A 13,905-nucleotide genomic window follows, 5' to 3' on the forward strand; every position below is an offset into this window, starting at 1 on the left:
ATAGTGTTAATATATTACCACCACCGACTACTTTGGACGAGAACGATTGACTGAAAACAGTTATTTCTAATCAGAGTGTTAACCCTGAGAATATTAAGCCCTGTGGACCAAGTAATCAAAATATGTCCAAGTTTGGTATCTTGAGCTGGAATATTGCTGGCTTAAGATCTAAGAAAAATGATCCTAAGTGGCTACAACTGATTAACTCGTATGATCTGGTGGGGCTTCAGGAAACCTGGGACACGGAGGGAGAATGGTGGCTGGATGGCTGTACATCTTTTTCCCAGCCAGCGGAATTTGCTTCCTCTGGTAGAGCCAAAGGGGGTCTTCTTTTGTTATTCTCTGTTAAATTGCCATGGATGTATAAAAGGGTTGAGGTGGGGACACCCCATTGTTTAGCAGTAGAACTGAGGGACCATAACTCCATTACACTTTTGGTAGTTAATTTTTATAACTCAGCAGATTACTCAACTGGAAATGAACATCTGTTAATTTTAAAATCCTTTTTAGAGGAGTATAGGGATAATCAAACCACTTATCATCCAATTATTATTTTGGGTGATTTTAATATACATCTCTGCAGGCAGGATTGTCATGGGAGATTGGATAGTGGTGATTCTACAGTATATGTCTTACCTCATTGTGAGCATAATAGGCAGGGTGAATGCCTGGAAGAGGTCCTACCAGTAGTGGATCTCTATGAACCCAGTACAATTGAATTAATTAGCAGGATCCCTACTTTTAAAGCCAGAGACTGTAATACTGTGATTGATTACATTTTCCTGTCCCCCCTCCTGTTGTCTTGTGTTTATTTTTATAGTGCGAAACATTCACATTTTAGTGATCACAACCCGGTCATTTTGGAACTAGATAAAGATTGCGGGTTGGGGCGGCCCACGAGTCACATAAGGGTGGAGGTCAGTATTAAACCCACTGATCAGGGTAGAAGGCTGAAATGGACAAAAATTATCCCTGAGATTTTTTTGGATACACTTTTCTTGTCGGTAAATGATATGCTGAATGTATGTCTAGATGTAACATCTGAGGGCACAGCGGTTATTGAGGCCTTCACAGCCATCTGTAAACAAATATCTTTGAATCTAACGGTCCCGGTAAGAAAGGGGCAACAAATGGCCGAAAAGTGGTTTGATACCACGTGTTCATGGGCACATAGTAAATTAATGAGCGCTATAAAACAGATCCCACAAAATAGGATTAATTTGGCCACACTCAGGAAGGACTACAAGTTAGTTGTAAGAGCCAGGAAGAATGATATCAGAAAGGAAGCTTGGGAGGCCTTGATGTCCGTTGATGTTCTAAAAAATAGTCTCAGTTTTTGGGAAATCGTAAATAAGCCCTTTTTCTCTGATAGTGGTAATACTGTGGCAAAATGTAACATCACCGAAGAACAGTGGTTAGCACATTTTGAGGCTATATATGATACTCCCCCATCTACAGAATGTGTACCCTGTGCTGTTTTAAGAGATTCAACCCCGCCTTTGAGTTTTAATGAGGAGAAAGTAGTACTGGCCATTAAGGATATATCTAGTAATAAGGCGCCAGGCCCAGACGGTGTCCCAGCCGGTTTATACAAACGTAACACGTTTTCTGGGCAAACGTTTTGACTAAAATTTTTAATACTGCAGCAAAGGGAAACCATCCACTTTCTTGGGCTACATCTATTATAGTACCCATTTTTAAAAAGGGTAGTAGAGGAGATGCCCGATGTTATAGACCGATCTCCCTAATTGATTCTGCTGTAAAGGTTCTTGGGAGGGTGGTCTTAGGAAAATTGATGGGATGGTTAGACGAGAATAAGGTAGTATAACATTTTCAATACGGTTTTAGAAGTGGCAGGGGACCCAAGACCAGTGTCTTAATTTATCCCTGTTAATTGGTAAATACACCTTAGCCAAAGGGGGAATACTCTAGCTGGCGTTTATGGATTTATCGTCAGCTTTTGACCTGATAAACAGGTCAAAGCTTTGGCAGTTTCTTTTAGAGATGGGGATGGAAAAGATCCTTGTTCATTTTTTAGCTGACTTGCATCAGAATCTCTCTGCACGGGTACGGATTGATCAAGATGGTAATTGCACTAGGCACTTTAGCTCTGGTCGTGGAGTCCGACAAGGTTGTATTTTAGCACCATTACTTTTTACTCTTTATATTAATAATTTAGGCAAGTTTTTAGATGTAGTTAGTTTAGATGTCCCTAAAATTGGTCAGGAGCGTTGCCTTGTGCTTCTGTATGCCGTCTTGATATCGCGCACATCAGTTGGCCTACAGAAGCTGCTAGAGGGATTTGGAAATTTTATGAAATTATTAGATCTAAGGGTAAATATAGCTAAATCACATGTGATGAGCAGAGGCCGCCAGAGTAAAAGAAATTGCAGGTCTTTTTATTGTGAAGGCTCCGAAGTTACCAGGGTAACCTCTTTTATGTACCTGGGGTTCTTTTTGATGAGAATGGTACATGGGCTGCACAACATAAAATTAAGATTAATGGTATGGCTAGGGCTATTGCGGCCGTAAATGGGTTTTCAAAACGGCTGGGGGCCAAACCTGTAGAGGCAATGTTGAACATCTATAAATCGAAATGTATTGCAATTGCCACATATGGCTCATCGATCTAGGGGTACAGACCCATGGAAGGTTTACAGATAGAGGAGAATACATTTCTACGGGGAGTATTATCGGTCCCCCAGTCAACACCCACCTATGCTGTTCATCAGGAATTGGGGATGGGCTACATAACAGATAAACTCAGGCTGGCTCCAGTTATTATCTGGCTTAAATTATGGCTTAATCCTGAATTAGATCTTAATCATAGACTAATCAGGGATTGTTTCATTTTGGATCATGTACATAAGATTAGATGGCTTGTTTATGTAAAGGAAACTTTGGCAAGTGTGGGCCGACAGGACCTTTTTGACGACCCTGAGAAAATTTAAAGAACAGATTTTAGCTGGGTGAAAAAACAGCTTTTAAATTCATGGGCCCTAGAACGGGAGGAACTGGAGTTGACAAAACAGACGGTAAAAGCACATTACCTTTTATGCTGGAACCCTATTTAAAAATCGTTACTAGGCCTTTCCACTGTATGCTTTTAACACGTTTTCGTTTTAACTTAATTTACCTCTCTCTAGGAAGCTCAAAGGGGTGGTGCAGATTGAAAGAGCTAGGGCCCTGTGCCTGTGATAATTTTTCAGTTCAGGATACAATGCACCTCATAATGTTTTGTGAATTCTATAGTGAGATCAGAATGAGGTTTTTATTTCCAATACTAAAAAAAGGGTTTTATTCAAATAAAGCCAGCCTTACTGTACTTACAGTTATTAAATGATCCTAATGAGATTTTTTATATAGCCAGTTTTCTTGTGGCAGCCGCTAGATTGAGGAACAGCCATGAGGAAAGCTCATAATCAATGGGGTTTTAGATTACTTGCTTTTTAATCCTTTTTAAATTATTTTAATTATGATCGAAATTTCTATGATGTGTATATTGAATTTTTTGGATGCACTGTCACATTTTGTCCTAAAATGCCCAGTACTGTATTGCACCTTTTGCACGTAGCCTGTTGTGGCCGGATTGCATTATATTGTTGGCACTGTATTCTGTATTTTTGCACACATATGTTTGTATGTCTGTGTTGAACTTTTATGGTTTTAACTTAACCGAATAAAGTGGTTTGATGATGATGATGATGTATGACTATCCTGCACAGAGCGTATAAGACTACCACAAAGGCTTGTTTGCCTCAAAGTGGAAAAGGTTTTTCTACTATTGCGTTGCTAAGCTCCTGGCCTCTCTAAAACCATATGTCCAAAATATCATCTCCTACTTCTTACATCTGCATAAATGAGGCCCAACTACACTTTTATATGGTTAGATCTAGTAGCTATTGCAGTCTACATGCAAATCAGGGAACATTTCTCCTTGTTTAGGATTCCAGGACGCAGAACATTCATGCAGGACCTTGAGAGGACCATATCTCCCAAGTGCCTCCCTATCACATTGTTGAACCTTTACCTAGTTCTCACCAGATTTCATGGACCACCCTTAGAACACTTGCATTCTTGCCCTGTATAGATCCTTTTGTATAAAAGGGATTTTGATTTTCTTACTAGACATACCTTATCTCAGGCGCTTCAGTGAGATGCAAGCACTTTCCATGACGGAGTCTTGCATTCAAGTTCACAGAGATAGAGTTGTTCTCAGAACTAATCTTACATTTCTCCCCAAGTGGCATCACACTTCCACCTCAGTCAGATCATAGAGCTTCCAGTCTTCTTTCTGAAGCCAGACATAGTAGTGGAAATAACCTTTCACGCTTTAGACGGCAAACAGGCTTTCATGCCTTATATGGACAGAACCAAGCCCTTCTGCAAATCTGGGAAGTTCTTTGTAGCGTTTGCAAAACCACACAAAGGCCACCCCATCCTTAAAGCTGGCATAGCCAGTTGTATAGTCAGATGCATCCAAACCTGCTATCCCTAAGCAAAATTATCCTTACCTGTTCCCCCGTGTGGGCCTCTACCTTTGAGCATAGCTTTCTTGTGTAATATCCCAGTCGCTGACCTATGGTCAACCCCACACACTCTACAAAACAATGTTGTGTGTACATATTAGCCGCTTGCAGGCTATGGTTGGTCAGACAATCTTAGGAACTTTGTTTTAAACATCTGCGTCATTCACAAGCTAGCAACCCCTTATGGAGGTTACTGCTTTTCTCTCTGTACAAGGCAGATGTAGCTATAGCCACACATGCTACGATTGTAAAATGTTGCTTACCTTATAAGCATTTGTTCATAGTGTGTAAGTGCTGTAGATTCAGATGCCCTACCCTCATCCCTCTGCAAGCCTGAATTTGTTGCAAATGTCTACTGTGCTACACATTGTTGCTGTATTTGTACTGACATCCTTCTTACAGCATCAGTGTTGCTCCCTACCTGTGTGCATGTCTGTCTCCGTCTAGTGTCCATTTAGGTCTCCTTGCTCGAGTAACACATAATTGCTTGAATCAGGAGTATAATGCATTTGAAAAATGTAATAACGATCCAACTTGTTTTTGATAGAACTCCAACATTCCGAACAGTTATTTGTTTACCTGCATTGTCCTAGTCGTTATTTATTATTAGACAAAGAACATTTGTATTTTCCCAAAGACTGATTTAAATTCTGTATTGCTACTTTAGGGGTATTTTATCCCTGTGTTTCACATGAGAATAATTTGAACACAAGAAAGCCTTGGGCGTAAGATCATTATGTATTTCATTATTTCTTTTCTTATTTAGGAACAGCTTCTGAAGACGGTAAGAATATCTTTCGATAGAGTATAAAATACCTTCATAGTATAGTCCTGTTGGAATTCTGCATTACTTCTCATTTCAAATTTTGTCTGAACATTTCTCTTGCACGCATTTGTTGTCTTGTGCTGGCATCCATGATTTTTCAAAGTATTAGATATTTATGCTACAAAAATGCTGCATTACAATCTTGTGCCGGAAATTACGTTATTGTGCACGGAGTTTGCATATTGTACTTAAGATCTCTGCAGCTTTCTTTTCAAAGAGGTACTTAATTATTTTCAGTATTGTGTGCAGAATGCCTACAGGAGTAGCATCAGTCTCTTCTTTAGAGCTACCTTCTCAAGTAGATTAATGTCCTATTTTAATGTTTTTTGTTTTTCTAATACATTATTTTCTCATTCTTTACTATGCATTTCTAAATTATTATTGCTTTGTTCATAACTTACATGTAAACTTTCTGATTATTATTCCAAGTTATTTTGCTGCAGAAAACACACTTACCTTGTTTTGCTTCACTTACTGAAATAAAACCGTGCTGGCTCTTTGAAAGAGTTAGCTAAATATGGAATGTTTTATGGAATGTTTTATAATGCCAGTGCATTTGTTTTGTAGCCAGTGCTTAAAGTAGGGAAATACTGTTAAGATCTTATTATACTACCAGATATTGAATTTAATAGAACAGCACTGGGGCTTGTCTGAAGTTGGCTATTGCTTTCAGAAAGCAATTACTTTTTTCTCCATTGAACTCAGTGTTTCTATGGTACTCTTAAAGTGTCAAACAATTTTTTATAAAATTAAAATGCCGGTTTTTGCATGCTGCCATCCCACAAACTCTATTAGCCCCCCACTACCATGACACTGGTCCCCAAGCAAAATGGTTGCTTTTGTGTTAGGTGATGTGGGAGTTGCTGGATATTTAGTACAGGCTCCATGGCCTTCTCGGACCGGCGCTAGATGCAGCGGTAACCAAGGGAGCTTAGTATATGTGACCGCAACCTGACTATCCAGTCCAGCTTGAGCCCTAATGCCCACCGCTGAGATCTAAGACCACACCCAGACTGACTACAGCTCAACTCCCATCACACTCCCTCACAAGTAAGCTCCATGGTAGCATGAGACTGGCAGTGCCATTACTGGGTGCACCCAAAATTTTGCTCAACTGTAACTCTAAGCCCCCAAACCACTGACACCACCTCACTACTGCCTGACATCAGTCTAAAACTGACAACTCCTGCCACTTCCGAATGCTAGGAGACAAATATGCCCTTTAGTGGTGATGATAACCTCTACCAGCTGGACAGCGAGCATCTCTTTATAAACGCTTGATTGCATCAATAGGCATTGAGCCTTCAAACAGATGAAGGACACCAGTACCAGTTACCAACTACAAATAGGGGGTTACTGTGACACTTTTCATAACAAGATGCAATACCTGTGTCGATTATCTTCGTTGCAGGATACTAAAGCACCTTGAAGAAGAGAGTAGTTGAGAGAGAGGGAGGTGTTACCTTTCCACACGCCCCTGACCTGAGGAACTACCTATTCCTTGTTTTAATTCACAGCTGTTCACATATACTTAAATTCCAGCTGTTCTCATTGCAGCATTTTTCTCCTGACCTTCAGGAAACTACAATTTCATATAAGAACTCCTTGAAAAGGTGTTTCACTTATTATTCAAGACATACAAAATTGAGATCATGTGCAGTTTCAACTTATCAGCTAGTTGACCTGACTTAAAATAGGCAACATACCTCACTGAGAACATGCAAGTAGTCAGCTTGCAACAGATAGCAGCCCAAATCACACAACTGAGCACATGCTTGACCTTATTTTCATGTGCAACCTAGTTGACTAATACAGTGGTGCATCCATAGACATTATCACACCAATGATTATCTCGACTAACCTAACATTTCCCTTGCACATCCATCACTTTCAACCTTTGCTCCATCCCCAAGCCTTTAAAGGCACTTAAAAATATATATCCTTTTGCTAGTTTGTGAGTCAACACACTGCAGCAAAACCCCTACAAGTCATCACTTCATCCCTAGTGATCAACCCATACCTTAACGTTTCAGCTACCTTAGATACTTTTGCTTTTGTAAAATGTTGTAAACCCAAGCAAGGCATTAAAGAACATAATCACAACCTTCAAATATTTAGAGACTGGCAAAATGTTTAGCTTGGCGTCTAAAAATAATTTCACACTGAAACATGGACCAATCCTCACCTCCCGCATGTTAAATGCCTTTCTTTAGTCAGCAATTGTACTAAACCTTCTAAATCACACTACTATCGCTCCACTCTTGAAAAAGTCAAATGCAGACTAAAACTGGGAAAAGGAGATGGCGAAACAGCTCAAGCAGCTAATTGAAATAAAACCCCTCCTCCATAACTATCAATCTGGGGTTAAATCTAGGAGTGGTTCCCCGCCATCCTCGGATCAGATGACCATGTCCGCGAAGAACTGCTCAGAATTGCCCAGGCCTCTGCGACATTCTACCAAAATATCTCTGCCCAATTTCCAGCCCCTCCAGCAGAGACAGAGAACTCCATGTTCGAGGCATGTGAGCTGTAGATCACGTGTTGGGTCCAGATGTTTGCAAGTTGTTTTTCTTCGAAGGTGACTCCTCCTTTCAGTGATAGTGCACATGGGCATCGACTCCATTGTTAGATTGTTTATTTCTGCCATCGGGTTCTGGCGCAAATTGCTGCACTCCGGTTTGACACTTTTTCTTCGGTTTCCCTTGGTGCGCAAGACACTCCCCCTCGACGGTATTGTTTTTGATTGCGTAATACCATTCTCGGCATATCATATTTACTTAAAAACCCCTCGTTTGATGGGGTAGATTGTGGAAGGCCGTCGGGCCTACCAGCGTCAGTCCGCTTCGCAGCTAATGGAACGGACTCCATTTAAATTCTGCCCTTGGTGCCACGCGAAGTATCCGCGCATCGACTCAAGTGTGCAAACTGTGCTTGTCTCAGGAGCACAGAGAACAGGACTGGGATGCGTGTAAGGCTTTCCGATTGAAAAAGAGGTTTCGCGACCTTCGGGCTCGACGTTGCCACATGCAGAGCCAACACACAAGTTCCATTCCGGACCTCTTCGGAGAGGATTCGGAGCAAGTGGCCAGAGACGCCATGGGAGCTGAGGAGGAACAAGACGCAATACCTGATCTCCATCTCTGACTACGGCTTCGACGGGGACGACGACATCCCCCAAGGGCAGCGTCCCGTGAGTACAGTCCCTCACTTGCCCCAAAGTCCACCTCAGCCCAAAAAGCCGGCTATGGTCCAATCCCCGCCTCCAGGCCACGGTCAGCATCGAGAACATGTTTCAGATGCTCGCCCTCTGGCTCGGCCCCAAAACGCATCCAAAAGCCTTACGGCTCCGAGCAGAGCCGTTCGAAAACGGGCTATGAGTCGAAACCTTCTGGATCAATGTCGAATACAGGCTCCGCCCCATCGACACCCAAAACGTTTTCGGATCCAAAATCCTCGGCACGGAAAACGCTAGCATCCAAACCACCGGCACCGAAAAGTTTGGCACCAAAACAAACTGGTGTGCAGATTCCATCTAAAGAACAACATTTCGATGCTCCGATTTCCAAACTGGATCCCAAACAAAAAGAGCTATATATTCACCCAACTACTTGACATATCTCCACAAAACTGACAATAAAACGGAAACCCGAGACAGAAGAGGCCTACCACATTCCCTTAAAATGGAAAAATGTTGGTACTAATCCTTCTCCTCTACCCCATCCATCGCCTCCTTCTCCTCAGATTCAACGTTTAATGATTTCACCTGAACACTCACTACCACATACACCTGAAGCTCGGAGTGATGGGGCTGGTGACAATGAACCAATACCCCCAGACACCTGGACAGATTATACACCAATTCCCCCACAGGGAATGATCCTGACCTCTACCCTACCATGCCCTCCAACGGACGACTGTGTAGGTTATATAGAACTGCTGGGTAGAGCTGCCAACTACCTTGGAGTTCATCTCCATAAGGAATCCCTAGAAGAGGATTTTCTTTTCCAGGCCCTTAGTGGCACACAAAGGTCCTCACACACACTTCCCATGCTCAAGGGTATGATCAGGCATGTGAGCGATATTTTTAATGACCCTGTAAGGCCCCATATCCTTATCCCTATGGTAGATAAGAAATATAAGCCAACACCATGTGATTCAGCATACATAAAGGACCAATTTCTATTGGATTCCTTAGTGGTGTCCAACGCACGCAAGAGGGCAATTCACAATCAGGAAAAGCTCTACCCCCAGATAACGAATCTAAGCTGATTGACGCTTTGGGGAAATGGGTAGCTTCTCAGGCTGCAAACTTCTGGTGCATCTCCAATACGCAAGCGCTGCTAGCTAGATACAACAGGGTGCATTGGGATGAGATGGAGCAGTTGCTCCAATTTTTACCTGATGAGCACAAGCCCAAAGGGCAAGACCTAGTGCAGGAGTGACAGCTCATTTCAAATAATTCAGTCAGGTGCAAGCTAGATGCTGCAGACACTGCTGCTAGAGCTCTGAACACCAGCGTCCTTTTAAGAAAGCATGCCTGGCTACGTATTTCAGGATTCAAACTAGAAGTTCAGACTTCTGTCCTGAACATTCCATTCAATAAGGAACACCTATTTGGACCTGTGAGAGATTCATCATTGGAAAAAATGAAAAAATGACAGGGAGGTGGTGAAATCCATGGGAGCCCTTCAATTAACACCAGGACTTGGTTCCTTTCGGCTCTCCTTCTACCACGAAAAAGTACCTCCTCAGACACTACTACCACCATGTATAAAGGCAAAATCAACCTCTGCCTCTAAGGGTTACTTCAGAGGGGGTTACAGAGGCAACAATGGCAAGGGTAGAGGTAGAGGCTCAAATACACGTGCCTCCCCCTCCAACACCAAACAGTGACTTCCCTACACTAACCCCGACCATCTAACACCTGTCGGGGGCGTCGTTTACTTTTTCTACCTGCCTGGCAGTCCATAACTACAGAAAAATGGGTTCTTGAGATTATCCGTTCTGGTAACTGTCTTGAGTTTACCAACAATTCACCAAACATTTCCCCAAGGTCACACAACCTCTCACTGGATCACCTACACCTCCTCAGAAAGAGGTTTAGTCTCTCCTTCTGAAAGAGGCTACAGAGCCCGTCCCACTACAATACCAAGGGTTGGGCGTATACCCTTTTACTTTCTAATACCAAAAAGTACGGTTCACTCAGACCAATCTTGGCACTCAGAGAATTAAATCTTTACATACAGTCAGACCATTTTCACATGGTAACACTTCAACAAGTACTACCACTCCTAAAACAGGGTGACTCTCAGTCTACTCTAGCCTTAAAGGACACCTATTTTCATATTCCAATACCTCCCACTCATCGCAAATTTCTCTAATTTGTGATAGCGGGCCAACATTACCAGTTTGGGGACTCCCCTTCGGATTCACCACTGCTCCCAGAGTCTTCACAATGTGTCTGGCAGTAGTCGCTGCTCATCTGAGACGACAACACATTCATGTGTTCCCCTACTTGGACAACTTGCTCATCAAAGCCAGTTCGTATCCAAAATATCTCCAACACACTTACAGAACGCTACAGTTACAGAACAGCTACATCAACTGGGGTTCACAGTCAATGTGCTAAAATCACATCTCCAACCTTCCAATACTCAAAACTACCTAGGAGCCACTTTAGATACTCGAAAGGCTTTCCCAACTCAGCCAGAATTCGCAACATTCAGGACCTAGTTCTCCAGTTTTAGACCAATCACTCGCTTCCAACTCGAGTGTAAATGCAACTACTGGGAATGGTGGCATCTTGCATTATGATCGTTCCCCATGCAAGGCTTCACATGCGCCCCCTACAAGAATGCTTAGCTAGTCAGTGGAACTAATCACAGGGTCTTTTAACTGATCTAGTGTTGGTAAGCGGCTGTGCTCATCGCTCTCTGCAGTGGTGGAACACACAATATTTATCAAAAGGACGGCCCTTTATAGACCCAGTTTCACAGACCATGCTAACAGCGGACGTGTCCCTCACTGGCTGTGGGGGGCTCATCTTCAGCACCAAACAGTGCAAAGTCTGTGGAACCAACAGCAAAAATCGCTCTACAACAACCATCTGATAGAGCCGTCTAGCTGCAGATTCCTTGACTTAGAATATCCCCAGGCGTCAGACTGAATCTGGAAAACTTTCTGCAGCAGCACCTCTGCATGCCGGAAGGCGGTGCCGCCCGACTCCGCCCTGACATCGTCCACAGACATGACGTCAGCGGAGCCATATATGCCCCTCCCAGTGCGCTGACGTCAGTTTTCTTCTTTTTTTCTTCTTTTCCGCGTCCGAGCGCGGATCCTGGAAAACCAGCAGTTCCTTGGCCTGGTTTTGGGCCTTCTCAACACCCTCGGTGTCGTGGGAACAGTGTGCAATGCCTTCTAGCTTTAAAGCTTGCGAAGCCTGTGCGCGTCAGATGGCTGGCACTGACCTGCACCTTATCTGTATGTGGTGCCTTGTCGTGCACCACGTCTCCAAAGAGTGCAATGCCTGTCAGCGGATGAAGCCCAAGTTCCTGAGAGAGCGCCATATGAAACTGCTGGAGGCACGGATGTCCGGTCCAGCTCCCTCCCATCTCCGTGCTTCCTCTCGGGATTGGGCTCGTTCCCGAGGTCACTCCCGCGACCGCCATGTGAAAACAGGTAAACGTAAGCACAGGCGTCCCCTGCGGAGGTCTTCGTCGAATGTCCGTGCCGCTGCCGTCCATTCCTCTCGTGCTGTGCCAGGTACGGGCGCACGTTTACCACATCCTCCGTACCCTCCCTTTCTGGAGTTGGGAGTTGGTGCCCAAATGGAGGCGTATTCTAAGGCACTCCAGGCTTTCTTTTAGTCTCCCCCTCCCCCTGGTGCACTTTCGGGTCCCACAGAGGTAGCAGGCATTCATGCCGGGTCCTCGTCTGCGGACGTTTCCCTGGCACCGACTGTGTGCGTCAACTCCGATTCTGGAGCAGACGCGACACCAACAAGCCCGGGCCCAGAGTACAGCCCACCCAGTCAGTCAGCACATGAGCGTCTTCCTATGCCGACGTCTGAGGCATATATGGTTCCGCTGATGTCATCTCCATGGACGACTTCAGGGCGGAGTCGAGCGGCGTCGCCTCCCGGCGCGCAGAGGTGCTGCTGCGGAACGTTTTCCGGATCCAGTCTGACGCCTGGGGATATTCTAAGTTAAGGAATCTCCAGCTATACTATGTCTCTACCAGATACATCATTACTTAAGGTAAGTAACTCGTTCATTTAGAGCTGCTAGCAGTCTTTCTAGCCCTCAAAGCATTTCAACTCACCTAGTTGACAAAGATGTCCTAGTTTGTACCAACATGACAGCTATGTATTACATACAAAAACAGAGGGACACACTCTCTCCAACTGTCACACTTGGCCCAAGACATTTGGAGGTGGCCCATTCACCACAAAATCTATCTCCTAGCGAAACACCTCCCAGGAGTGAAGAATCAGAGTTTCGATCTGCTCAGCAGACAGAGGCAGCAAATACACGAATGGAAACGTCACCCTCTGGTTCTCCTTCCATGCTTCCAAAGTTGAGGAGTTCCTCACATAGATCTGTTTGCCACACACCAAAACGCAAAATGCCCAAGCTTCGCCTCCAGGTACCCACACCCACGCTCCAAAGGCATTGCACTATGGATTTACTGGTCAGGGATATTTGCCTACGCTTTTCCGCCTCTCCCACTCATTCATTAGTAGTTCGGAAGCTCAGACAAACATTCCTCACACTAACCGTCAAACATGGTTCACAACCCTGTTGGAGATGTCTCTGGTTCCACATCAAAAGCTGCACCTAACATCCAGTCCTCTCACACAGAGCCATGTGATCTGGCTCCTGAAGTCATAGAATTTGGTTTTCTAAATCTTCCTCCAGACTGTATGACCATCATTAGGGAGGCTAGAAGGCCTACTACAAGAGCCTGCAACGCAGCTAAATAGAATTGTTTTGTTATCTACTGCAATAACAATAACATCAATCCTCTTGATGCTTCAAAACAAAACATAATTTGTTACCTGTTACACTTAGAATAGTCAGGATTGGCTTATGAATGAATGAATGAATGAATGAATGAGATATTTATTGAGCGCACTGTGGCCAAGCGGCTTCCTGGCGCTGATAGCTCTAAACAACAGAGACAGACAGGGCCGAGGGAGTTAACAGGTGTAGGCCTGGGCAAACAAGAAGGTTTTGAGCGCTTTGCGGAAGTGTGAAAAGATGGGAATTGAGCGCATAGATAGAGGGAGGGAGTTCCAGAACCTGGGGGCCATCAAAGAAAATCTTGTACCACCAGTGCGGGATTTGCGAAAGCGAGGAACAGTGAGGAGGGCGGAAGTAGATGAGCGGAGGGTACGGGCAGGGGTTTGAGTGGCGATCAAGCTTATACTTCTATACGACTACATCTCGCTGCAAATCTAATGAATAGGCAACATTTATTGCTTTTCAGAGTGCCTGTAATAAAAGCTTTCATGGAAGGACTTAAGAGTCATACCACCGAGCCTTCCACCTG

General features: G+C 44.0%; 1 protein-coding gene across 26 annotated transcripts in view; it reads left to right on the forward strand.

The window, feature by feature from the left end:
* The window catches only part of CLASP2 (cytoplasmic linker associated protein 2), a 2,039,150-nt gene that overhangs the window by 1,259,421 nt on the left and 765,824 nt on the right, over positions 1-13,905 (forward strand). For 13 of the 26 annotated variants that reach the window (XM_078688301.1, XM_078688302.1, XM_078688307.1 and 10 more), the window contains one exon: positions 5,296-5,313. The exons of the other annotated variants lie outside the window; for them this stretch is intronic. In XM_078688301.1, coding sequence (XP_078544427.1) covers positions 5,296-5,313 — 18 coding nt within the window. The remainder of the gene's footprint in view (positions 1-5,295; positions 5,314-13,905) is intronic. 26 annotated transcript variants of the gene reach the window in all.

The sequence above is a fragment of the Lissotriton helveticus genome, chromosome 4_1 (assembly GCF_964261635.1).
Source record: "Lissotriton helveticus chromosome 4_1, aLisHel1.1, whole genome shotgun sequence".
In the NCBI taxonomy this organism is placed as follows: Eukaryota; Metazoa; Chordata; class Amphibia; order Caudata; family Salamandridae; genus Lissotriton; species Lissotriton helveticus.